General features: G+C 37.1%; 1 protein-coding gene across 3 annotated transcripts; it reads left to right on the plus strand.

The window, feature by feature from the left end:
• Positions 1-967: 967 nt before the first annotated feature.
• Positions 968-24514, plus strand: LOC128239399 (sine oculis-binding protein homolog). 3 transcript variants are annotated; one of them, XM_052956021.1, is made up of 4 exons: positions 968-1255; positions 16166-16358; positions 21605-21685; positions 22287-24513. In XM_052956021.1, exons 1-4 carry the CDS (start codon positions 1163-1165, stop codon positions 24293-24295), a joined length of 2376 nt encoding a protein of 791 aa, XP_052811981.1. In that variant the 5' UTR covers positions 968-1162; the 3' UTR covers positions 24296-24513. The 3 variants fall into 3 exon arrangements, with proteins under 3 accessions (XP_052811981.1, XP_052811983.1, XP_052811982.1); XM_052956023.1 differs by lacking the exon at positions 968-1255 and adding an exon at positions 1617-1818; XM_052956022.1 differs by lacking the exon at positions 968-1255 and adding an exon at positions 12558-12666 and having other exon boundaries at positions 22287-24514.
• Positions 24515-26333: the final 1819 nt, after the last annotated feature.

Raw genomic sequence — 26333 nt, forward strand, 5'->3', positions numbered from 1 at the left:
AGACTCTTGCTATTGATTTTAGAGTTTAAGATCAGGTTGCCGTGCCCATGAACTTATTTGAAACCTTATAAACTTAAATATGTACTAAAGCTTAAGTAACACAGAACAATTCAGGGTTTAAAATAGTTGTTTGTAATTGTGTTTGTTTACAGGGATTACCAACCCTCGTATGAGCGGTCAGATATATTCATAAACGAACTTTAATATGTTTCCTGTCCCGACAGAACCATATTTTTTATTGAATTTCGTAAAGATGTCTACATAATAGCGTTGTCAGTAGTCTTGAAAGTACGATCATGCACAGGAGTTATTAAATGAGGCTATTCAATCATGGTTATTATTGTAATAAAAGTTTTATGTGTTTACAGTATTTTTTTACAGGATCGTCTTCTCAACTGTAATTACGTGCAGTTTGAGATAGATTTCTACATCAGTATCTACGTGCCAATACAAACTACATCTAATAAAATGGCATTGCTAGGTTTTATTTTTTATACTGAATAAAATTCATTAAAATCAGCCAAAATTTAATTAACTGTATTCTTTCGTGGCAATAAAAACTTAATATGCACACAATAGTTGAGTAATTTTAATACAGCACCATTGCATCCGACGCATTTTCGTTTTTTTCTGTAACAAAGTACAAAAACCTACTAGTATACATATTACTCATAGTATGATGCTTATTGAAAAGAAGCCTTGCTGGTTAAAATAACTCATCAATTTGAAGGTCATTAGAATTCCTTAGAATTATCAATTAAAATATCATTGAATTTAAATTATCCGCAACTGCGAAAAACTTCAAAAAATTCTTCCACAAACCCTGACAGGCCCGTTATACGACTGGCATCGCGATGAGAAGGCGCTATTTGCTGCCAGTATAGCTAGGCCGGGTCGGGTTGCAGGGGTATCCGATTACCAGTCAATAGACGAGGGAAGAGAAGCTTGCTTTCCCGTATCATATAGAAGCTTGGAAGGCAACAGACAACAGCTTTTATTGCAAGACTTTGTGTTCTCAGAGATGAGAAAAAAGGTTTCAGAACTATAACTACTTAAAGTGACTTATGTCAGAGTATAATAAGAAGCTATAAGAAAAGATAGAAGTTAAATGTAAGCGAAGTATAGAGTAAAGAGTTAATGGTTTAAAGATCCGTGTGAAGGTATGGATAGCAAGGAAGCGCTTAAACCAGCCGTTGAGAAAGCAGAGAAGCTTCATGGGTCGATCAAGCAGGAGGGGGACGAAGAAACAATTAAGGTTCGTGCTTAATTTATTAAATAAGTTTATTCGATTTTTAATTTATACATATTAATTCAGGAATAATTTCTGCGGTAGGATATAGCTAATTTAGCGCGTTTTTTAATAGCTGGTTTATAACGAATTTCAGTGTAGAAGCCAAATTTTCAGTTATTACTTTTGAGCATTTGCCCATTTCTCGGTTTTGTTTTAGTTTTATCGTCTTTGGAAAGTTTTTTTTAATGCATCGTAATATATTCAATATGCAATATGGTGTTCTGTATGACTTATTTTAAATGTTTTACGTTAGATTTGAATATTAAGCAAGACTGTGCGAACCAATAAAACAACCAGTTCGCTCCTTTATTGACTAGCTAATGAAACTTGATACGAGAACGTACATGTACAAACTTTAATTACGAGGGGGAAGTAAATGAATGTCGAATTAATTGTTTTATTTCTATGTTCGTAGACCTTAGTCAATCTTGCAAGTTAAACTTTGATCTTTAATTCTGAGTTATTAAGAAAGTGCTAAAACATAAAGGTCCAGGAGTGAAACACTAAGTGGATTTTTCACACTAACTGTGAGTATAATTATGATTTTTACTATTTGCTTTTTGACGTATGTTCATTTATATATAATATAGTCACATTGTAATATTGTTTAGATGTTTAAGTTGCTGCGATAGGAATCGTCATTGTACATAATAATCATGTATATAAATCCGTCAAGTGTTCTGTTTCTGTTACTCTATAAATCTGCCTTTGCTGATTGAAGAATATCTGCCAGCTAGTTAGAAAGATAGACAGACATACAAGATAGACAGACAGATAGACATACAATATAGACAGACAGATAGACAGACAGATAGACAGACAAATATACATACAAAATAGACAGACAGAAAGATAGACAGATGGACAGAAAGACAGATAGACAGACATACACGCTAGACAGACAGAAAGATAAATAGATATACATACAAGATAGACATACAAGATAGACAGATAGAAAGACAGACAGATAGACAGACATACAAGATAGGCATACAAGATAGACAGATAGACAGACAGACATGCAGATAGACAGACATACAAGATAGACGGACAGAAAGACAGATAGTAAACAGATAGAATGAGACATACAAAAAGACATACAGACAGTTGGACAGTCAGACAGATAGTCGGACAGACAGACAAACATACAGACAAATAGAAGGAGACATACGCACAGACAGACAAACATACAAACATATAGAAGGAGACATACGTACAGACAGACAGTCATACACACAGATAGAAGGAGACATACGTACAGACAGACAGTCGGACAGACAGATAGAAGGAGACATACGTACAGACAGACAGTCGGACAGACAGACAAATGTGAGAAAAACAGACACACAAACAGACCGTGAGACAGGAGATTAAATACTGTTTGTACCAAATGTTTACATGCTTTTGCAATAGTAGTTTTTAATTTCCCTATATCAATTTACAGAAGTTTGATTGCAAAGACCAACTTTTATTGCCCACGCTTGCAAATCAGTGTTTTGTGTTATATTACATATAATGGGGCGTGTATAAGGTTTTCAATTTCACTTCATTAAATTATATGTGTAAGCACATTGTGCTGAATATGATTTAAGAGGTGGGGAAATAACAAACGAACATCTGACGTACAGGGTATCACTTTCAGTATCAGATTTCATTATGTTGAAAGTTTTTGTACATCTTGTTAATGGGGTATTGCCGATGCATTTTAATTACCTCGTTATATTTATGGCTATATAGAAATATAGTATAGAAACTGTAAGAACATTACCATCACCGCATTGCCATTTGAATCGGAGAAGAAGGGTTGAACAGCGGCTGGTTCAACTTTCAAAAAACACCGTTCTTTTATTTTCAAAGAGACAAAAAATGTAATGAGGAAGAATGGTGTTTATGTTTTTGTATAGCATTTGTAAAAGGCTTGCATTACTCTTATGACATCTTTAATGCTATCGAAAAACTCCCATCAAAACCAAACAAATAGCGCATGAAACACGACAAAAAAGCCAAACTAATTGTTTATAACAAGCTGAAACATGTATATCTAAATGTCTATCTACATTTGGAAAAGGTGATAAAAGATATATACATTAATACATTCACCACATCTTCTCATATCAAGTAACGGACATATCTTACAAAATAAAAACCTAGAAAACATCTGCTCGTAATTCTGTCAGAACGAGGCTGTATATTCGGATGTAATCGGATACTTCCGTGTGTTTCTGCGAAGTAAGCGGGCGTGCAGGTAATCAGAGGCAGCCCAAGTCATGAATAACAGAAGAGTTTTTTAGTTCGGTACCCCTACTTATGATCCTGCTACTTTCTTAATCTGGGATGTATATACGATGGCATGTCAACGTAGTGACAGTGTCCGAAACACGTGATTTTACAATACAGTTACGTGACGTGTGATATGACGTCATATTGTTCATTCAAAGATTGCACAATTCAACCAAACGTTACTCAATATGATACATATCAATCAATATGTAGGCCTTGTACAGTTTAATATTTATGATTTTTTTTTTATATCAGACGGATATTTTTCTCTGTAAAACGAGCACTATATAGCTTGTGTATCCAACTTTTTTACTGACGAAAATGACGTGCTAGACCGCTGAAACTACTCGGAGCAACGGACAAAAGAAAAGAATGCTTAGTATGACTAGCACAAAAATCATGGCCTTTGAACTGTAGGAATAAACTGTTTAGATATGAAATACCAACACGTGTCACATCCTATAAACTTAAACCTTGGTATAATGCGCAGTTAGCCCAGGTGAGGCACGAGCCTATCGGATGGGCGAGTGTGCGATAGATTCCTGGTGCCGCACGTGTAATTTGATACACCAGGTAAAACCATAGCGAACACAACCCTCACACAGCTTGGTGCCATCCCGAAACTTCCGACCCACGTGCATTGGAATTTTACCTGTACTCTGCTACCTGTATCATGTCTCTTTTGATCCAAACTTATATTTTTTTGAACATCTCAATTGCCCTGGAGTCAAGGTACGCGTGCTACAACAGAGGCCTGTTTTCAACACACAGACAGCGCCTTTGTTTTAATTGTTTGATTGTAGACTCTTTGCGGCAAATTTGAAGATCAGAAATCAGAATCTGCGTTTCATTAATGATAACACGTTTGTGCGGTTTTAATACGTTTTAGAGGTCGTTAAGTGATGTTTACTGATAAATCGTACTGAGTTTCGGTTGTAGGCTGTTTGAGGCATGTCTTAATATTTGCTCTTATAATTTCCTTCTGAGATCAGGTTTCTCATTTGGAGCCACTCTGTCCATGCGAAATTTGAGACAGAAGTTCGACCACGGGTGTAAATGTTTACCTAATGAGTAATTACATGGATATAAGTAGTCTACATGTGGGCTGTGAAGCCCTGGGCACGGCTGACAACTGTAAAATGATAGGTCCTTGTAAACAAAAGACACTTAAGCAACGCATCACGCAATGTTTAAGCATATTGTAGTCATCCTGCCATTACAGGCATACGTGATTTGTAATAATGACGTCAAAGTTATTTTGCAACATTTTTTTGTCAATTAGTTTCCATGGAGACAGATTTTTTTCATTTCAAATGAAAAGTGATACAGCAAAATATATGACAACTCACTGTTATTGAATTATGATATTTGCTGCTAAAATGTACTAACTGCTCTCCCACACTTAATGAAGGTAATCCATTCATCATTTATACAGACATGTGCTACTGACTAAGTTTCACTTTAGTTTAAAGCTACAAACTGTTGACTCTTTTGAGTCCAACCCCGAAAAACTCTTTTTTAAGCTAGGAAAAATCATCTTCATTCCATTCGTTTTTTAATAATAATGAATAATTATACAAGTCTAATATTTCGAATATTAGTAAAATTTAGCGGATTTCATTATCAAACCGCAATTAGAACAAGATAAGCAATGAAATGAAAATTTGCAGTTTTTGGCACTTCAGTCCGAACTCAGACTTGAGACTGCAAGGCCGTAATCATGGCCCCTTGATAATTGGGATCAACAATTGGGATCAGTATACATCTAAATTTGAAATTGAATTTAATGTGTGTAGGCGCCAGATCGTTCACCTGGGTGAGAGTGCACGGGTATTTTAGGGTATAATATTTCCGTTCCAACCGGCACATACATATGCACGACGCGGATGCATGTGGTTTTGACTTACAGATATGAATTTCAATGCCAGATAAGAGTACACTACAGACACCAAGTCGTCAAACATTGTTCGATATTCTCTGCAGTGTATCTATTTTCCGTGGTAGTTTTTTTTATGTCATTTGTGTCAATACAGTAATATCTAATGTTCTGTGAATGCGTACCAAAGGCATACTTTAGTTACATGTATCATTTATCATGTGTCAGTTTTATCATTTGTCATTAATCCTTTATCATGACCAATATTTGGGCAACCGAAAAATTAGAAAATTCCTCTGTCCTGTGTTCACATATTATGCAAGAAACATTTCCAGACCATTGCGCATCGAAACAGTATCATACACCTTCATTCGGCGATCTTCTATACGTCTTAACACCGTGTTGTATGCCAGTACTGTTATGTGCCGATGTAATATGATCCGTGTAGTTCTTAGCAAATTTGTTCGCAACATTCCAGGTATATACAGATATACCTTTACCTTGCCCACCGATAGTGAAATGGTAGCAGCTGTTATTAGAGTAGTTTCTATGTATTTTATCTGGCTGGGCTTATCATACCGCCTTCATAGATATACACACGTGTATGTAATTCATATACTTACAGTATTTGATTGTTTTTGCGTGTCTGTGATCAATTATGTGTCCAATAATCATTTGTCTTGTGAATTAATGAGAACTTGTGATCGAACTATTGTTTAGTACCAATACAAGGCATAGTAATTGAGAGAAAAATGGGACCGTCTTGTCAAAGAGCGACCAAAAGTTTAATATCGTATGATTTTAATTAAATATGGTCTTTTATTGTATGCTTTCCGTTGGTTTAAAGGTATTTATCAGTGAAATAGAAATGATATTTCACTGTTTCAAAAAGTGAAATAACATTTTGATAATTTCCACTGTTTTAAAGTTTTAGCCTGCTCTCAAACATTCCAAATCAAACGGCCAGGGCGCACAGGACGAGGACGAAATATCAACGACGTCATTTCCGAAATGACGTAACGATCGCATTTATATTGGGCGCTTCTCTGAAAAACAATAATCAACTGCCAGTGTAACATCGCAATATATTGCACCTCGTGAATACCAAAAATAAATATTTCACTCGTGACTATGCCACTCCTTATAAAGCTTTTGGTGCTCACTCGGTGAAATATATTACGATCTTACATTCGAACAAACAATTATCCTCAATAAGATCACTTATTGAAGTGAACACGTTATTTACATAGTCCAACTGTCTGTGTCTTACATAACCGATAGAACAATGCGTTTCTAAATATGACCCGATCGATGATAAGAAGGTTAAATTTCTTAGCCAAGACAGACTGGCTCAACTAATCATATGATCGTATGATTTTTAATTCTATATTGTGAAATTTGATATCCATAATTGCATATTGATATATATATTTTTTTTTATAATTAGCACGTACATTCTGTCTTTATAATTCTATGATTTAAATATAAATGTATTCAGTGTATGTTTAGACTTGAAATATCAATTTTAGATATATTGTAACAGACGTACATGCAGTTATATTCAGGCTTAATATATTTTATTGATACAATTCAAAACGAAGGACATACATATGTGGCGATGGGACGGCCAGGAAATTTAGTCCGTGAAAGGAAGCAAAATTGCGAAACAGACACTCAAACAGGACAATTGCAAACAAAAACTCGGATATGATCATACAAAACCCAGGGTGCAATCAAACATCAGAATTCAAAAATGATATGTATTGATATCATTTAATTAGTAAGCCTGTCAGTCACCTAATCCTCACGATAATCTTAAATTGTGATAGATGCCTCAACTTCAAATGCATTATGACGTAACGTAATACGGAACTTTGTCCGAATACTGCAGAAACATGTCATTGTTGATGAGCCACTAGGGTGGTTGGGAAAATGATGTCGTTTGATACGCTGGAATTCGATAGCAGTTTGAGAAAACTAAACATAAATTACAGTGTGTGTATGCAAATGGGTTACAAAGTGCAATTTTGGTAATCACGGAGTGCAATGTTTCAGGCTAGAAGTAATATTAATGCACTTGCGGAATTTGTTTTTATAAAGGGTCAAACACTGGGTCGATTGTTTAGAACTTTGTTTAAAGTTAACAATGTTGTTAACGTCATCGTTGTTAACTTTCTAGGCGATACTGCTCTGGCCAAAATTTCTCAAAACTTCTTAAGCTTAACAGGCTTAAGTCGCTTAATTCAATTAGCCAAAATACATACTGAAAACGGATGTTGATAAATGAAAAATAGTTTATTCTGATAATCATACAGATTATTCCTACATAATTTCTAAAATTCTTGAAGCAAGTAAATATAACACATTCTATAGAACAAAAAAAATAGTGAGATTAGCTTAATCCTGTTATAAGGGACTTAAGAAGTTTCGATAAATAGGGGCCAGGAAGTTTAATAGGTACAATTGTGATCTGCTGTGTACTTGTTTTCTTTAAAAATATGAACACATCATAAAATAGTTCATCTTTTGATGTTAACAACGATGACGTTAACAACGTTATCAACTTTAACAAAGTTTTGAACAATCGGCCCATTGTCAATAAATATCGTCGGTAATGGGCTAATTGGTTAGAACTTTGTTGAAGTTTACAACGCTGTTAACTTTCAAATCTGTATTGTTCTGGAAGTTGCACGGATACCCTTATGGTCTGCAGTATCAATATAAGAGTTGAGACAACAGTTCAGCTGTACTTGTGTATTTACAAAATATGAGCATATCATCACGTTTCAAAGTTAACATTAATGCCGTTAATCACGTTGTTAACTTTACCTTAAGTCTGAACAGTCGTCCCACTGTGAATCAAACGCTTGTACGCCAGCAGAGCAGTAGCTCAACAGGTTTTTTGTCCAAATGCGGCATAATTGGATACTTTTAAATTGCGATTTACAACATTCTATTCAGAATAGTTCCTGTCAGTTTTTGATTGGTGCTTGTTAATAAAAGTAAGATAAATAACTAATTTTTAAACAGTTTGTTTGTAGATATTAAATCTGTGAACGAGTCCCTTTAAAGGCATCACAGTTATTCATTTGACCAATGATCGATGTTGTATGCGTGTTTGAATAGCTGTAAGTGGAGTCAATTTACAATAAGATATGTTTGAAATAATGAACTAAATATGATAATCCCAGTTTCTTTGATATATCTCTTTATAAGGTTCCAAAAAGGAAACTAACTGCGTCATAAATGTTATATGATCGCATGAAAATGAATCTAAAAAAACAGTATCTGTATTCAGACATATCAAATAGGCTTATTTTTCATCTGTTATCTAAGAATAATTTCTTTCTCGTGTCTTCTTTTGAAGAAAGGCGCATTGACTTTTTTTAACTAGACTATTCAAGAAAAGATACATATCAAATGACGTTACACAATAAGAAATAACTAGTCAATTAACCAACTTTAAATATCATTTCACTTCCTCAAAGGCGATTTTGTTATCGATAAATGTTTTGGTAAATACGACAATCAGGGGTGTGTAACCAGAATAGCAATATACATAAAGCACAAATACTAGCTTAAGAAATCAGCCAACACGTTATATATTACATTTCCGGACGTAGTAAACACTACACACTAAACACTATGAATATACATTAAAGTTTTGGAAGCCAGAAAAAACATAACTTCACAAAGGCCAGCAATAAGATTTCACAAAATTTAGGCTATTTACAAAATAGGAAGCCAGAAACATCATAACTTTACAAATACCAGCAATAAGATTTCACAAAATTTAGGCTTTTACAAAATAGTCCGTCAATTGTACCTTTAAACGCTACATGACGTCTGCTAAACACTTCAGTACAGCCTTCTGCAGACGATAAACGATAGTTCTCATTTTCAATTCAAATGATTGCCGCCATGAAATTCGAAACTACTACATCGGGATCAGTAGACGCTTGATTGACAGCTTGTACCATCCCAGGATTGTAGCGAAGGATAGTGTTACACAGATTTTACACAAGTTATGTTTCTAACGCCTTTAATTTGAAATAGATACTTTTCAAAGAACAACAATCCAATTTCACATGAAATGCAACACCTGCTTCTTCCCCCAGTATTTTCTATTTCCCAACATTTCCGGGGATGGATACATCTGCGCACATTCTATAATTGGGGTGTGAAATTTAACCATCGGCCCTGTCTGCATAGCATGTGCAAACCACTCTGCACAATCATTTCATGTTATGCATTGCTTGCAACCAATTCTGATTTCATTTTGATTTTCTTTTATCTGGGTAAATACCACAAAATTCACTTGCTATGCCCACTTAACGTTACAATCGGAACACCTCGGCCATTATCCAACATATAACTCTCTCGAAGCTTGCCGGAGATGGCCGAGTTGTTACAATTGTAAATAAACGATATTGAAACCAATGCAGCAATTAATGCTTTCGTAGTAACGCATGTATAGACCTCTTTGTACTCGTTTTATGGTCTTCGAGGACTCGCAAACCTCCAGTGTGGATCCGGGAGTTGACGTTAGAGGGGAAGTAACAGGGGAGTCTAACTCAAGACGTCCACCACCTGGGAACAAAACTATGAGAGTTAAATGAGATTTTGGGGTTCCGTCTCCCTTAGAAATGTATTGCGGTCAATAGTCAGAAATGGTGCATTTAACTATAACGGGGTTGTCAGGATAACGAGAGTATCAGGATAGCAAGAGTATCAGGATAACGAGAATATCAGGATAGCGAGAGTATCAATATAACGAGAGAATCAGGATAACGAGAGTATCAGGATAACAAGAGTTTCAGGATAGCGAGAGTATCAATATAACGAGAGAATCAGGATAACGAGAGTATCAGGATAACGAGAGTTTCAGGGTAACGAGAGTATCAGGATAACGAGAGTATCAGGATAGCGAGAGTATCAGGATAGCGAGAGTATCAATATAACGAGAGAATCGGGATAATGAGAGTATCAGGATAACGAGAGTATCAGGGTAACGACATTATCAGAAAAACGAGAGTAACAGGGTAACGACATTATCTGGATAACGAGAGTATCAGGGTAACGAGAATATGAGGGTAACGAGAGCATCGGGGTAACGACATTATCAGGGTAACGAGAATATCAGGACAACGAGAGTATTAGAATAACGAGATTATCAGGATAACAAGATTGTCAGGATAACGAGAGTATCAGGGTAATGAGAGTATTAGGATGACGAGAGTATCAGGATAACGAGATTATCAGGATTTCGAGATTATCAAGGTAACAAGAGTATCAGGATAACGAGAGTATCAAGGTAACGAGAGTATCAAGGTAACGAGAGTATCAGGATAACGAGATTATCAGGATTACGAGAGTATAAGGATTATCAGGATATCGAGATTATCAGGATAACACTTTGCATAATATAATGTTAACTGTTTTACAGAAGCAACTTAAGAAAGAAATATGTATAATTGACATCGTAAATTGTATTTTTTGAAATGCGGTGTTTCAGAATGAAACGATTCAAATCTCTAAAAATACAAATGCAAAATACCCCCTATAGTTTTCTTAATTGGAATGTTTTAACTTAACACAAACTCTACCTTCTGTAAGAATAGACAGGTTTAGGAAATTGTCAAATTTGAGGGAAAGTTAAAAGTTCACCTTCTGTTATACACACACTGATATGTAAAGCCAGGATTCGAAACAACCACTTGCGGCAAGTCTGGTATCATACGGTGCGCATTGAAATGCTTTCACTTTCTTTGTGCCTTTGTATTTTCGGTAAAAAAAGGTTTACTCTTGCTCGTACGTCACTTTGGCCAGTGATCAATTTTTAGCCGTGGTAATAGTATACTGTTACATTAAGGTGACATTCTAATCCGTGATTTGATACCGTTCAAATATTTATTTACACGCAACTGTCTATACTGGCCTGGTTTATGTCCGCGAGTGTACATGTACATAAGATGACACGGTTTCATTTTTTATGTTCGTTTTTAATTTTGATCTACTTTATATGTTTGAATTCGTAATATATTCCAAAGTCTAATATCACGTCGAACGAGGACTGTTAAGGAAACTGCGATAGTTTAATAGATAATTTGATCTAACAACACTTATAATAGAGTATATGTATGTATGTATAATTATATATGTATATGTTAATCGACGACTGGTCTCCAAGAAATGCTTGCACTATATACAATGCTAATGGCATTTACTCACCAAGTTAAGGAAGTTGTTTAGCTTTCATTTGGGAACCGGAATCATGGGGCGTACCTGTATCGTTTTGAATTGTACGCATGTGCTCATGAACGAGTGGGAGGAGACACAATAGGATTGTTTTTAAAAGTACACAGATATGAAACAACCATTCCCATGCATTCGAAACGCCAGCTTTCACTGGACTTAAAGCAGACTATGACCAGTAGAATGTTACATATACCAATTATATATTTTATTCCTGATCATGAGATTTAAGACTTGTCATTCCATGGTGACTTATTTTTTGTACGCCATGGCGTACGTGATGTGACTAGGTACGCTCTTGGATTTTTTTTATCTTTTTTACAAAGTTTTCTCTCTGTATAACAGGGCCATAGTATTATTCAGATATAGCTTGTTTCCAATTAAGCCGAAATCCTGCTCATTTTGAAACGGCTAGAATTACATTTCTTCTGAAATATGATCTTAATGAAACCGCGGTTATTAAAGTTGGATTGAATGTCCAAAGCAACACCTGTCAAATTCTTAATAAGGCATTTGTAATCAGCCATTATTGTTCTCAAATTTCAGTAGGTTTTTAAGTTGTTACAAAACTATTTCTTTCATAGAAATGGTATCGCGTAGTGCAAAAGGTCACAATGTTACCAGGACGGTCTTAGTAAGAGTTGGCAATCTCTCTTTATTACAAATCTCGAAAATGACTGCAAAATTACACGACTCAAGCAAAAAGGGTATCCTATGTCCACCGAACTCAAAATTTTGGGCGTTTTGACAAAAGCGAATTGTAGACCAATACTGTGATAAGACTGTTGAAGAGAAAAGGTATATTTGAAAACTTTATATTTGCAGAATACTCTCCGTCTCTCATTGTCACGCAATATGTTTGTTCATTTTGATGAATACTAGTATTTCAGTTTTAAAACTGTTTGGACAACGTTCGCTGTGGGTTAAACTTTTTGATTGCTTGAGTTATGGAATAATAAATCTGGTAAGAAAAAAATGAGCGTAGTAAGATAGTGTAGAGATATATTGACTCGTATTAAGCATACTTGTTTATATCTGTATACGATCGTTATATATTTTACCGAATGACCTCAAAAAGTCACATGTCACGAGTGGCGTAATACTCACTTATGGCGTTCACGAGGTGAAATGTATTGCTATCTTACACTTATAGATTTAACTAATCATTTATTTCTCATTTTATTCTATGTTTTCAAAATTGATGTTAAAAGAAATTTAATGGCATTTTAACTGATAGGCCAAGCCTTTACGCACTCTGATGTTTGATTCGGATAGCAGAATTATCTTGCTAAAACTTTCAAAACAGTAAACACTTAACTGATATTTTCACTGTTTGAAACAGTAGCATATCTTTATAAACCACCGGAAAGTATATAAGTATTAACAAAGAATATATATATCTATAGTTTTAAGAACGAGGACATTTTGTTGATGCTCATGAATTATTATACATGTTATATTTTTGTTTGCTCATTAAATACCCTATTGTGAATGTTTAACCATCATGATAAATAAAAACAAACTTAATAGACACCACACCTTGATATAAACTTAACAAAAAACTTCAAAACTTAATGATTTTTATAAAAAAAAATGAGCCCACGCTAAAGCTATTTGGTGAATACATCTGTAGAAAATAATGGATTTTGTCTTATCCCAAAATGCTCTTTATCTTCATTTTTGTGTATATTAATTATCTTATTAACGTTTTTCACTCATTGAAATAATTCTGGGATAGGTAATTTAATCATAAATGTATTATGACACCTCCGAAACATGTACACATTAAATCGTTGACTCTTGTGATGTTGTGTTTAATTAAGTTGAAATTTAAGACGACATGTTTTCTGTAAAGATTTTATTCACCTCACAAAGGAAACGTATTACGAATATGATATGCATTTTGAATATTTTTTGTATATTTTAATAATAATGATATTGTGCTAAGTCATCATATACCAAAGGATACTATAATGTCACGTTATAGAATACTTATATTTTGATGCCCTGCAAAACGATACCTAAAATTAGACCTGGCATATAATTGCACATATGGAACCGCTCATAAAAAAAATAAGATTAAACTGATACTTTTGAAGAAATGCAATCTTCATGGGAACTCATATTATACTGACAGCAGATACTAGGTATCAACTGGTTATTATAACCACCATCTGAGTCATCTTATTGTGTTTCAGATTCAGTATCATGTTCCGTCTGTGCTAGTTCTTTGTCACTTAGTTCTGTCTTTAACTTTGTCAAATGCGGGATCCTGTATCAGGTTGGGGCTTGAAAAACAGCACAAATTAGGCCACGACAGCTTTCCATTTTAGCTCAACTGAGCAGAGAGAGCTCACTGACAGCTATTGTGACTTCCATGTCCGATAAACAATCTTTTTTGACAACTTGATCTGGTTGGCTGTTATCAACCAAGTTAACTTTCAGAAATGGTCATCGGAGTGTCCTCATTCAAAATTGTTCAAAGAAAAGTGAACTCCATAAAACTGGTTTCTATGGCAACCGACTGAGAGAAAAAACACTCTTAAGATCGAATTGTTTGAAACCAGTGGCCAACATTTGAAATAAGTTTCCTTTGTTCCGTTGTGTAAGCTACTAAAGCTGTTCTTTCATTGTCTGAGTCTGAGTCCTGAAATATGACTTTAGAACTTTTGTAAGCATATGGTCCCAGGGCTTCAGTTCTGCTTCAACAAGTAGGCTGAAACGGATCTTGTTTTACACATGTATCACAATTCATGCACGCTCCTGTTACAATTTCTTGCCATTTCCGCGGAATTGTGATCTAAACCGCTCCATATTGATTCTGGCATCAAGTAAGACGGGATCTGGTATCCTGCATAAACACTGCTACCTATCGGTTACAGATTAAAACCAGCACTTAGGACGTCAATTGTCTACAAGATGCACTGCGCATTAGCAGCTCATGGGGAGGGAGGGGGTCCCCAACCGGCGCCTCATTTTCCACCACTATAAAATTACTGTCCTAGTTAACTTTTCAGCCCAATATGATAGAAAAAATTTCTTAGATTAGATCAGAATGCACCATTTTGGACTAAAATTATTTAAAACATGATTGGGGGGCAGGCTCCAGCCCCATGTTACTGTGTTTATAGCTTATATTTTGGTTTCTGTAGAAAGTGGCACATTTCCTTAGTTATGCGCCGCCTCTAACCCTTAATCTTGGTACCGCCCCTGTTGTGCATATTAAATTATCATACTGTCTGTGCTTTCAATCTTAGAAGTCTATGCCTACATTTAATGCGTTCTCTCACAGCTGTATTTCGAGTTGCAATGTTCCAACCAACGAAAGGGCAAGAAAGTCATAGAATGTTAATGTCACATAGGGAGGCGTCGTCTCGACAACCCGTTACATTTATTGTTCACAGTGCATTTAAAGTTAGTACAGGTGAAATGCGACGTTAGTTTCTACTACTGTAACTTATTGTAGCTCGATTGCCAGTGAAGATAACAGTAAGCTTATAGGAATCACCCTAGAGTCCGTCTCCTAGATAGAAACACGGTTCGAACCCACGACCACATGGGTAGGTCGCAGGCACTTATTCCCCTTAACCACTCTCACCCATTATCCGATGTTGATTTCAAAGATGAAAGCCATACAACTGGGGAGATATATTGTACATGCGTTGTTTGATGCTATGAGCCTTTAACTAAAGCCTCAGTAAACAAAAAGTCACATTGATGTATGTCATATCGTTGACCAAAATAACTACTACAGACTCCATGTTTTTAAACTTTCATTGTGGATAACCTGACACCAACCGTATTTTAAAGATCCGTTTGTCTTACCTGCTGAGGCGGGGCTATAACCATGGACCATGCTTCTATAGCAAGTTCCGTTTGTTCAACTTGTTGAGGATGGGCAATAGTCGGGAACCATGCTAAAGAAAAGTAGTGTCGTACTTGCTGAGGCGGGACAATAACCAGGGATCCTGCATGTATATCAAAGTTCATTTGTCTTGTTTGTTTAAAACGGGCTATAGTTGGGGGGGGGGGGCATGCTTAGAAAGGCATATTCCTACTTGCTGAGGCGGGGCTATAACCTTGGACCATGCTTGTATATCAAGTTTCGTTTTTCAAACCTGTTGGGGCGGTGCTATAACCTTGTACCATGCTAAAGAAAAGTATTGTCCTATTTGTTGAGGCGGTGCTATGACCAGTGGCCCTGCTTGGATATCAAGGTCCGCTTGTCTAACATGCTGGTGAGGGGCTATAGTCGGGGACCATGCTCGAGATAGGGATTGTCCTACTTGCTGAGGTGGGGTAATAACCGGGGAATATGCTAGCAAATTATGTTCCGTTTGTCGTACTTGTTAAGGAGGGCTTAAGCCTAGGATCATGCATAAGAAAGGTGTTGTCGTATGTTGAGGCGGGGGTACAACCATGCCTGTATGATCTGTTCAATATTATTTATCATCTCTTTTCAGAACTATGCTGAACATACAATGAACGAACTCCTTGGTCTCTTTGGCTATGACGACAAAGTGAACAGCACTGACACCGAGAATCTACACCTTGAAAACTACGCCGACAACAAAGAAGACGCAAGTGACGTCATTAAAAACGTCATATCCGACAAGCGAAAGTCATCGGCTAGGTTGAGATCCCGGTTAAGGCATCGTAAGTTTGAGTGTGCTTTTCGATTATATGCATGTATTTAAACGTAATGTTCAGTATTTATCTCAGCACTATATGAGTTGCGTCGTCGCCTCACCCTGCGTCACGTCCCTCTTTCTGTCCGAAATCTTGTGTCGTATGTAGCTCCAAAATGTAGGACCTACACTATTGAAACATTATACAATTGTTGGTCAGCATGGACGGTTGGCCACCTTTGATTTGTTTAACATCTCACATGGTCTAGCAAAAGTAATGTTCTTGAAAGACATGGTAAGATTGTCTGAAATGCTTGTGTGGCATGTTGCTAGATATTGCACCTAGGCACATGAAACTTTATAGGAATGTAAATCAGCAAAAACAGTTGTGCACCTGCGATTTGTTTGGCCTTTTTTCTCCGTATAAAATAGTTATGACCCTTGTCTTAGTACACAGCTCCAAAAGTGTTGATGATAATAATTAAACCATGTGTCATTCATCACCTTTGGGATAGCTCTAGCTTAATTTTGTAATGTACACTGTGGCTAGATCTTATTGACGTTAGAAATAAACACTCCAGATCCAGTCTTTGTGCGTTCATCTGCTTGCGTTCGTCTATGGGTTTGTCTTTGGTTGTTCGTATTCAAACCCTCGTCTCTGTACGTTCGCCTCTGTACGTTAGTGTTCATACGTTCGCCTTTATACCCTCGCCTCTGTACGCTAGCCTTCTCACCCTCGTCTCTGTACGTTTGCCTCTGTACGTTTGTGTTCATACGTTCGCCTTTGCACCCTCGTCTCTGTACGTTTGCCTCTGTAAGTTCGTCTTCATTCGTTCGCCTTCGCATCCTCGTCTCTTTGCCTCTGTACGTTCGTCTTCATACGCTCACCTTCGCACGCTCGTCTCTGTACGTTCGCCTCTGTACGTTCGTCTTCATACGCTCAACTTCGCACTCTCGTCTCTGTACGTTCGCCCCTGTACGTCTTTCTTCGTTCTTCTGCGTATGTTGTCGTGTACGTTCATCTGTAGCATTTCGTCTCTATGCGTTTGTCTCTGTTCGTTTATCTTTGTACGATCGCCTTTATAAGTTCGCCTATCTATGTTCGTCTTTGTACTTTGTACAAGTACTTTCATCTTTGTACGTTTGTCTTTGTGAGTTCGTATTTTTTGCATTCCTCTTTGACTGTTCATCTGTATGCGTTTGTCAATTCGCCTATGTAAATTTGTCTTTTCGAATTAAAGAATGAACGTTTGTCTTTGCGCTTTCGTCTTCTTCCGATCTCCTCTGTCGGTTCGTCTTTGTACGTTCGTTTTATGTGTTCGTATTTTACTCGTTGTTTTGCCTACGTATGCGCGTTACGTAAGCATATCTTTGTTTCCATTGTACTTAAAGTGCTTGGTCTAAATAATGGCGTTATCATACAATTATATTTTTGCGTTTATATCCAGAATTGATTTACATCACCAAACAACAGTTAACGAAAAACACGATTCTCTGTTCCCTGCAAAACCAAATGGACATAATACGAAATAATTCTTAAGTTACATAGCACTTAGAAATTAGAAACCAACAAAACCCAAGTTATTATCAATGCCTATTTTCTTTTGATTTTCCGGAATATTTGATATGTTTTTATTCAGAAATGAGACACCACAAAACGGAAAAGGTTTTACGAAGATAGAGTAGAATTTCGTATAGAATTTCTGTTTCTATGGTTTGCGAGTTATAATGAAAACATCAAACATTAATCATCTCTGACATTACAATGATCTATGCTCGATTATCGTGTAATTTAAGCGCGCAGGTCGAATTCTGCGAGCGGTGCCAAGGTTCTTTGCAGCCGACGATCGCATAACCTATTATGGAGGAAGTTCAGAATAATGCAAAATGGCTGGGCGGGATCGTGTTTCCCAAAACACTACATCAGCTCCAAGCTCAGGGTGTTGGGTGTCGGATATTCCTGATGCTTCTCAAGAGTTTTATCGATGGAGATTATTTTTGGGTCTTCAAATTGCCTTCTCGTTCCCTGCCGCGCATGTGTTGGTGGAAATATAATGCCCTTGCACTGCTTTTAGAGTATGAGATACTGTAGGTCGGCGGCTGCACAAATATATCATAGGTGATATTGAAGAAATTCAAGCTTCACTGATGTACTGTTTTGTATAGAACTAAGTTAAAACGAACTTCAAACGATGTTGGTTTCCGTTATGTTATACTGTCCGTGTTGTTCAGACTTTAACAGTGTTATACACAATGAAACACATATTAAAGCATTCAGGAAGAGTAAGTTTGTTTTTACTTGATTGCTTTGAGAATAAGTTTTATTCTGTTTCAAAGTTTCGATTTAAACAAACTTAAGATATCAGTGTTAAATTCTGAAATAAAATATCATATTTGGTTCCAAATAATGAATGGTATCTATATTAAGACTATTAAATGTGTTATTCGTGCATCTTTTTAAAATCTCAATTCAAAAGTCATTCATGTATCTATTACACAACTTGTCTGGAAAAAAAATAATGCAAATATATTAAGTAACCTATAACCAGAATAAACTCTGCAAATGATGCTTATTAATACGTTTTTATTTAAATGATTCGTGTTTCGCAAATGATCTTTATATTTAATATTTTTCTCAAAATAAATAGCATCTGCCAATTCAGGTTTCAAATGTCACATTGCAGATTTTTCTTTAAACATATTAAATAACCCATTAAAGCTGAAACCACCTTGTACTGTTTTTATATGCCAATGTTCGGCTGATATTATTATGTCTACGGGCCTCGTTGTTTAAAGCCTGCGTCTTGTTAAGGCGTTTCCTGTTACCATATCATTTTACCAGCCGCAATTAAATGTTTACTTTGTTCTCTTACAGTCGGAATTTCAGAAGAAATAAGTGGATCATTTTTGAAAATATATTTGAGACATGTAAGAAAGGGAGATAACTCCAAAATAAACACAATGTTTTGCATCCAAGTCTCTTACTTCCCATATTGTTTCAATATGAATATATATACAAATCAGGTGTTCGACAATCACATAACTCCAAAAGTGTCCCATATATCGGTCAATGCCATGTCAAGGTCACAGTTATACATTTCTGCTATACGCACATCGCATGCACTGGAAATGGGATGTCAAGGTCACATTTATACTTTGCTGCTATACGCACACCTCCATGATGCACTGGAAATGGCATGTCAAGGTCGAATTTATACATTCCGGCTAAACGCACACCTCGTGCACTGGAAAGCGTACATCCACTGTTGGTGTTGGTGGTGTGCGTCTAGCAGCTACCAATACGGAGACAATTTATTCCATTGCCAGGCTAGGTTTCAGTCATCTTATACATCTGTTATGAAGTTGATGAATAGTTTCTGTAGTAAAATGAGGACAGTTTAGACATTGCACAATATTGTTAGCCTACCACAAATTGTTTTTGTACCATCGGCATGACGAAGGTGCGAAAAAGGCCCGACCTGCCACGAAATGTCATGTCGCAATTAGTTTAAAGACGTGTTTATATAACCTTGTATTGTATTTCATAAGCTATTACTTGTTACATGAAGCATAACAATGCCGTTGACATTTTGTGTACAATTCGTATTAAAATTCACCTGAGATTCTCTTTCATTGCACTATCATAAATATACTAATTATTTCCTGTAATGTATTTTACGCGGAGTAAACAAATATATAATCATTAATATTTCCGTGACTTTTCCTGCCTTTTCGCACTCTAGGCATTCCGCTGTACCATATTAAACCTAATGTGGGCCATAATTCTAATCTTCACCATTCGGAACACCTCGGTCATTTTACATCGAAAACATCTTGGATAAATGCCGGTCATCAGTAGAAGTAGTTCGTATTTTTTTTTAAATAATAGTGTATATAAATTGTATTGCATTTTGTATTACAAACTTTAAGTTGATATCAAGTAAAGTCTATTATTGCATAAATAATAAAGATTCCCGAAATTAAAGTCATTAAGCTTAACTGCTAAATTATAATTACTACGCGATCTACTTACTGCGTAGTTAAATGTAAAATATGCTGACATAGTAAACTCCATATACATACGAGGTTGTTTTCGATGGATAATGGCCGAGGAGTTCCGAATGGATCTTCACAAGTAAGATATCACTAACAGTATATATCACGGCTCTTGGACGTTTTAAGGAGTAATTCTACCCATCCACCTGGCTGTTATTCTCCGTGTCCATTACATGGATATTGAAATTCAGCGATTTAAAACCATAATTGCTACATTTGAACTGAAGTCAGATAGCATAATAAGATACTTACTGCTCAAATCTGTTGAAAATAGATCTGACAATAGTATCACATATGTTTAATTAGTGATATATCGTATTTAGATGAATTTTATTCCAGGGGGTATGGGTGATATATCATGTTCACAATTTAATTACGGTCAATACAAGATCTGTTGACTACTGAAATGGCAGTTTGAAATTCAACCGTTTAATTTACCCATATTTATGCATTTTTTCTATCTCTCTCCAGATTTTGTTACATTAATATCTACCGCAGGCATTCGCATTTTAAAAAGTTCCACGTCAATTTTAGCATTGAAAGACGCTCGTATTTCCAGATATTAGAACTATTATCCAAAATTTCCGTCAATTACCAAACAAACCGCCAACTTACGAATCTTACAGCAAGGCTATTGAAAACGTTTCTCCAAAATAAGAAACATAACAAAGTATATTACATGTATTATCAAGCATCGCATGTGGCACATTTAACTTTGAATATTAATCTTTGACATTAATAGATATAAACATATACTTTGAAGTGAGAGTGCTCTAGTGGTATAGGTGCCCGCCTCTCACCCAAACGGCTTACGGTTTAATCCCCTCTAGGGGTACTTTCTCATGGGCTATCAAAATGGTCACTAGTACTGGTTTCTACACAGAAAATCCAATATAATTTTTAAGCTATTAGCTTTTGTCATAATTGAGCTTAAAGAAAATAATATGAGCTAATCGTATAAAGTTAGCATACTTGCTTTAGACTTGGAGGTTTAGTGTCATTGTTGTTGTCATTGTCCTTGACGGTTAGCGTCGTGTGGGTCATACATGTTCTCATGTGTTAACAATTACAATGATGTCAACGACGTTCTATCACCGTCTAGCTAAACTAGCCTGTCTAACAGCGTCCCCCTCCTCTTTGACCAACCGTTAAGATGTTGGCACCTGCTTATCGTTTTGTTTGTATACTTACGTTAACCGTTCATATTTGTATTTCCAGGTTTGTACCCGGCCGTTGACCATCAACCGACTGAGCCCCGTATGAGCCTCCCTTCGCCGCTGAAACATCGGGAACCAGAAGGTAGGTCAAAGACAGAACCGGAAGTACTTGTCTGCAAAGGTTCTAAATCAGTTCGCCATTAAGAATGTTTGCGAAAGGCACACTAGCTCATTTTTGAACTTTGAAAAAAGAAATATATTTACAGTCGAACCTCGTTAGCTCGAACTCCTAAGGAAATCGAGCCAAGCGAAACAAAAGGATTCGGTAGTATTTGGAAGGAGGTTAAATAAAATCAAAAAAATCGGAGTCAAATCTGATAACTCACTCCCCGCCACAGCCACAGGAACGTTTTACAATGACATAATTAAAAAAGTTAAAGTGTTGCATATCAAGACTTAAATTTATAAAAAAAAGTTATTGTGACCAGTTCCTGTGGTCAAAACCGTTCTCTTACTATAGTCCACTGCGGCATCCTTTTACCAACGGAGGCTATTTTAATAAACGATTTTAATTGGCATACAACTTAAGCTCTTTAATACAAGAATGTCAAAAGAAGAAGTCAATAGTTGTCAAAATATGAATGTGTTCTCTATACTGTGTATTTGTATGTGTGTGCATGTGTTTGTTAAAATGCGATAGCCTGGATGTCATATATCAAAGAAAGTACTTTTTTACTTTTTAGCTGAAGACACAGAGAGCGAACCGCCAAGAGAAGAGGAGGGTGTGACGGGACCGCAGTGCGCGTGGTGTCGGAAATTGGGGGCCAAGCAGGTGACGCTGGACACGCCCACCGGGGTCAAAGAATTCTGCAGCGAGGTCTGCTTCAATCAATGCCGACGGGCCTCGTTTAAAAAGTCTAAAATATGTGACTGGTGTAAGCATGTTCGGCATACTGTGAATTACGTTGAATTCAAAGACGGTGAAACACAGTTGCAGTTTTGTAGTGAAAAATGTCTGAATCAGTACAAGATGAGCCTTTTTTGTAAAGAGACTCAAGAGCTATCTGGGACTATGGATAAGAGTGACTCAACTGGAGAAGGCGGTGAGGGTAACTCTCACAGGGAGAAAATATTAATAACACCGGAGTTGTGGTCAGAGGGGGATAACGCGAGTCGTGCGGCGGAGGCGCGACAAAGAGCGCGTGCAAGGGAAAGAGCCGAACGGGATGCGAACATGGTAGAGCGTATACGTATTGCCGATGATCAATCTTTGGATTTGTCGACAAAATCCAGGAGCTCCCGTACAGATAGCAGCACTGAGCGTGTCAAAATGTACCCTATAGAACGAGTTAAGCAAGAACCTGTGCAACGAAACAAACGTATTCATGTACCCAAAGAATCTGAGCGGCGCAGTCCCAATAGACAGGAAACTAAGTCAACGACGCCTGCATCGCACGCTAGCAGTCTTCCACCACACATGATGCATCCCATGTTGGCCGGCCTGTCGCCCTGGCTGCACCAGGCACATCTACTGGGTGCCCTGCCACCTGGTCTTGGTCCATATGGGCAACTACATCCGATGATGTTAGGGGGTCTACTGCCTCCATCGCAGTCAAGTAGCGGAACTCAAGAGTTACCCTCTCATGAACTTGACGACCATGGCCAAAATAAATATGTTTTGAGAAATGACACGACCGCAAACCACTCGAAGTTGAGTCCCAGATCTGAGACGTCGAGCGTCCCTGTGAGTTTATCACCAAGCAGGGACCAACGCCACTCACCAGCAGCCTCCGTAGACAGGCGTACAAGTAGTCTGTTTCCGGTAGACTTCCCGCATTTATTCGCTAGCGGTGCGTTACAACCGCCGCCCCAGTTTCAGGGCCCAAGTCCGGTTCCTCGTGTCCCTGCACCAATTCCTGGAGTGCCGCCTGTGACCATGATGGTCCCATTTCCTGTTATTCTCCCAGTTCCGGTTCCTATCCCCGTTCCCATCCCTTTTACAGTTAAACAGTTGGCCACAATGTTCGGGCACAAAATAGACTCTGATGATAAACAAGAGCTAACTGTTAACACAAATAATAATACGCCTGATGAGAAAAGATCACCTTTACCACCACTTGTTCACAGCCCGCAATCCGTCATCTCCACGTCGAGTGATGCCAGCTATGTCGATAAATACCAAGTACGAACCGGAAGTCGCAATTCATTACCGGATATGACGTATGCCCATCATGCAACGCGCGCAACTCGAAGTGAAAGTCGTTTGCTAAAGCGTTCATTAACCCCAGAGTCACTGGACCTTTCTCGCACGTCAAAAATACCAAGATATGACTATAGTTCGTTCACATCTGACGATGATGGCGTGATTGATCTTTCTGCTTCCCGCGAGAATGGCCATAAATCAGACGACACATGTTCAGAAACTGGTGCAATCAATGGGCATGCGCGGGACGAAAGTAGTTCCGTAGATGACAATAAGGACGAAATATTAGGTGAAGACGGTGTAGCTTTGCCAAAAATTCACATTATTACTCACCGAGATGAAACGCCACTTAATGCACCCCTTCCACTGCCACCGACGGAGAATCCGTACTCGTCAAGACGCGGACTAATTCTTGACGCACCAGCAATTCCGAAAAAGACAAGAAGTCCATCGCCGGAAAGAAGAGTTTATGTCAGAAATGTTCCGCGTGATATCATTGAAGCTGCAAGGCGAAGATGCCATATAAGAACTAGGATTCGAACCAAATGAATTTAACACAAAAAAAAACCATGTGAAAATAGCTAATAGACAGATTAAAATATGTAGTTCTTACATTTATTAAACAGTATGTGTACATATGATATGTGTACATTTGTATATATCATTCTCCGGTGTATATATTACTTACATGCATGTAACTTATCTGATATTTATTACCATTTGTTTTGTTCGTAATAAAATTACAGGTCACTAAACATTTTTGGGCCATTATTTCCAAGATTTATATTCTATATTTGTATTTGTATTCAGGTATGCATTTTCTAATAATGAAACTTGGTGACAGTGTTTGTGGAAATACAATTGCGGCTAATTTCGATTGTGGGGCCTCACAATTGTAAATAGCCTCGTAACTCAGTAAATGATGCCCCTTTTTACATTAAAATGAGTTGGTTCATGTTTTGTGCAGACAAAAAGTATTTATTGTCCAATTATGAGGAAACTTGGTGACGGTGTTTGTGGGAAAAATGTCATGACCTTCTTTGATCGGTAGATATTCGCCCAAGTTAAACCAGAGTTACTTATGCTCCTTTCACATTAGAATACAGTTCGCTTACTTTTTGTTTTGGCATAATAATCAGACAAAGTTCTCAATTAGCTACAAAGTTTTGCTCCTTTCACATTAAACTTGGTACAACTTTTGGCTTGACCTTGATTGGTGCTCCAAGCCGGCGAAACATTTCATTCCGCGGAACTGTGTTTAACTGAATATCGGTGTTCTTTTCAATGTCCTTTTTTAAAGCTACACTCTCATAGATTGAACGTTTTGACAACTTTTTTTTATTTATTTTTCTTGGAACAAGCCAATTTTTCCAAAACAGGAAGCATGGAAATCAGTGATATCAGACTGCTGACAAAAAATTGGATCGATATCTATATAATTTAAGTTAAAAAAATGATGTTTTATGCATTTTTCTTAAAGCCATAAAACTTTAATTTTCGAACGGAAATATGAAATTCTGCGATCTGATCTTTCCAAGACAAAAACTAAAAAAGTTGTAAAAACGGTTTATCTGTGAGAGTGCAGCTTTAAGATGACAGCCCATTGGATTACTGATGATGTTCAGATAGAATTATTAAGATGGACATAAATGAGTCGATGTTTAATCTGCTTGTCAACGCCTTAATAGACACATGTCTGACTCAAGGAGATGTGCTTGTGTCAGTTCGGATACGATTCGAACACAACTGATACTGTTGCGGTAGTTCACGTATCTTTTGTAACAAACACGTAAGGTTGTTTCTGGCCAGAAAACGTAAAATAAAATTAATGGAAGGTACGTGTAGATGTTCATACAGATCTGAATGAGGCATGTATTCATGCTTTAAAATAAGATACCATATTAGACCGTTAGGCCGCTAACTTCACGCCGCTAGACCCCTAGGCCGCTAACTTCACGCCGCTTGGCCGCTAGGCCGCTAACTTCACTCCGCTAGGCCGCTAACTTCACGTACATAAAAAAACCGTTGATATCATTCCTTTTTTAACGAAGAGTTAAATTTTCTGATAAAACAACTCACGTGTGTTATAATTATACAGTACTCATCAATGCATTGCTGATACTAAATTTACAACACACCAAGAAAAACAATGTAGAGTCTTAAGTCTCAACTCAGATTCCAGACCTCACTGAACATGGGCACTGGTTGAGACGTGATATTACTTGAACATTGATTATAATTTGAGTCTCAACTCAGACACCAGACCTCAGTAAAAAAGGCCTTGGCTGAGACGGGGCATTACCTGAACATTGATTATAATTTGAGTATCACACTCAGACTCCGGATCTCAGTGAACAAGGGCCTTGGCTGAGACGGGGCATTACCTGAACATTGATTATAATTTGAGTATCACACTCAGACTCCGGACCTCAGTGAATAAGGGCATGGTTGAGACGGGACACTACTTGAGCCTTGATTATAATTTGAGTATCACACTCAGACTCCGGACCTCAGTGAACAAGGGCCTGGTTGAGACGGGACACTACTTGAGCATTGATTATAATTTGAGTATCACACTCAGGCTCCG

Source organism: Mya arenaria, chromosome 6 (assembly GCF_026914265.1).
Source record: "Mya arenaria isolate MELC-2E11 chromosome 6, ASM2691426v1".
Lineage (NCBI taxonomy): Eukaryota > Metazoa > Mollusca > Bivalvia > Myida > Myidae > Mya > Mya arenaria.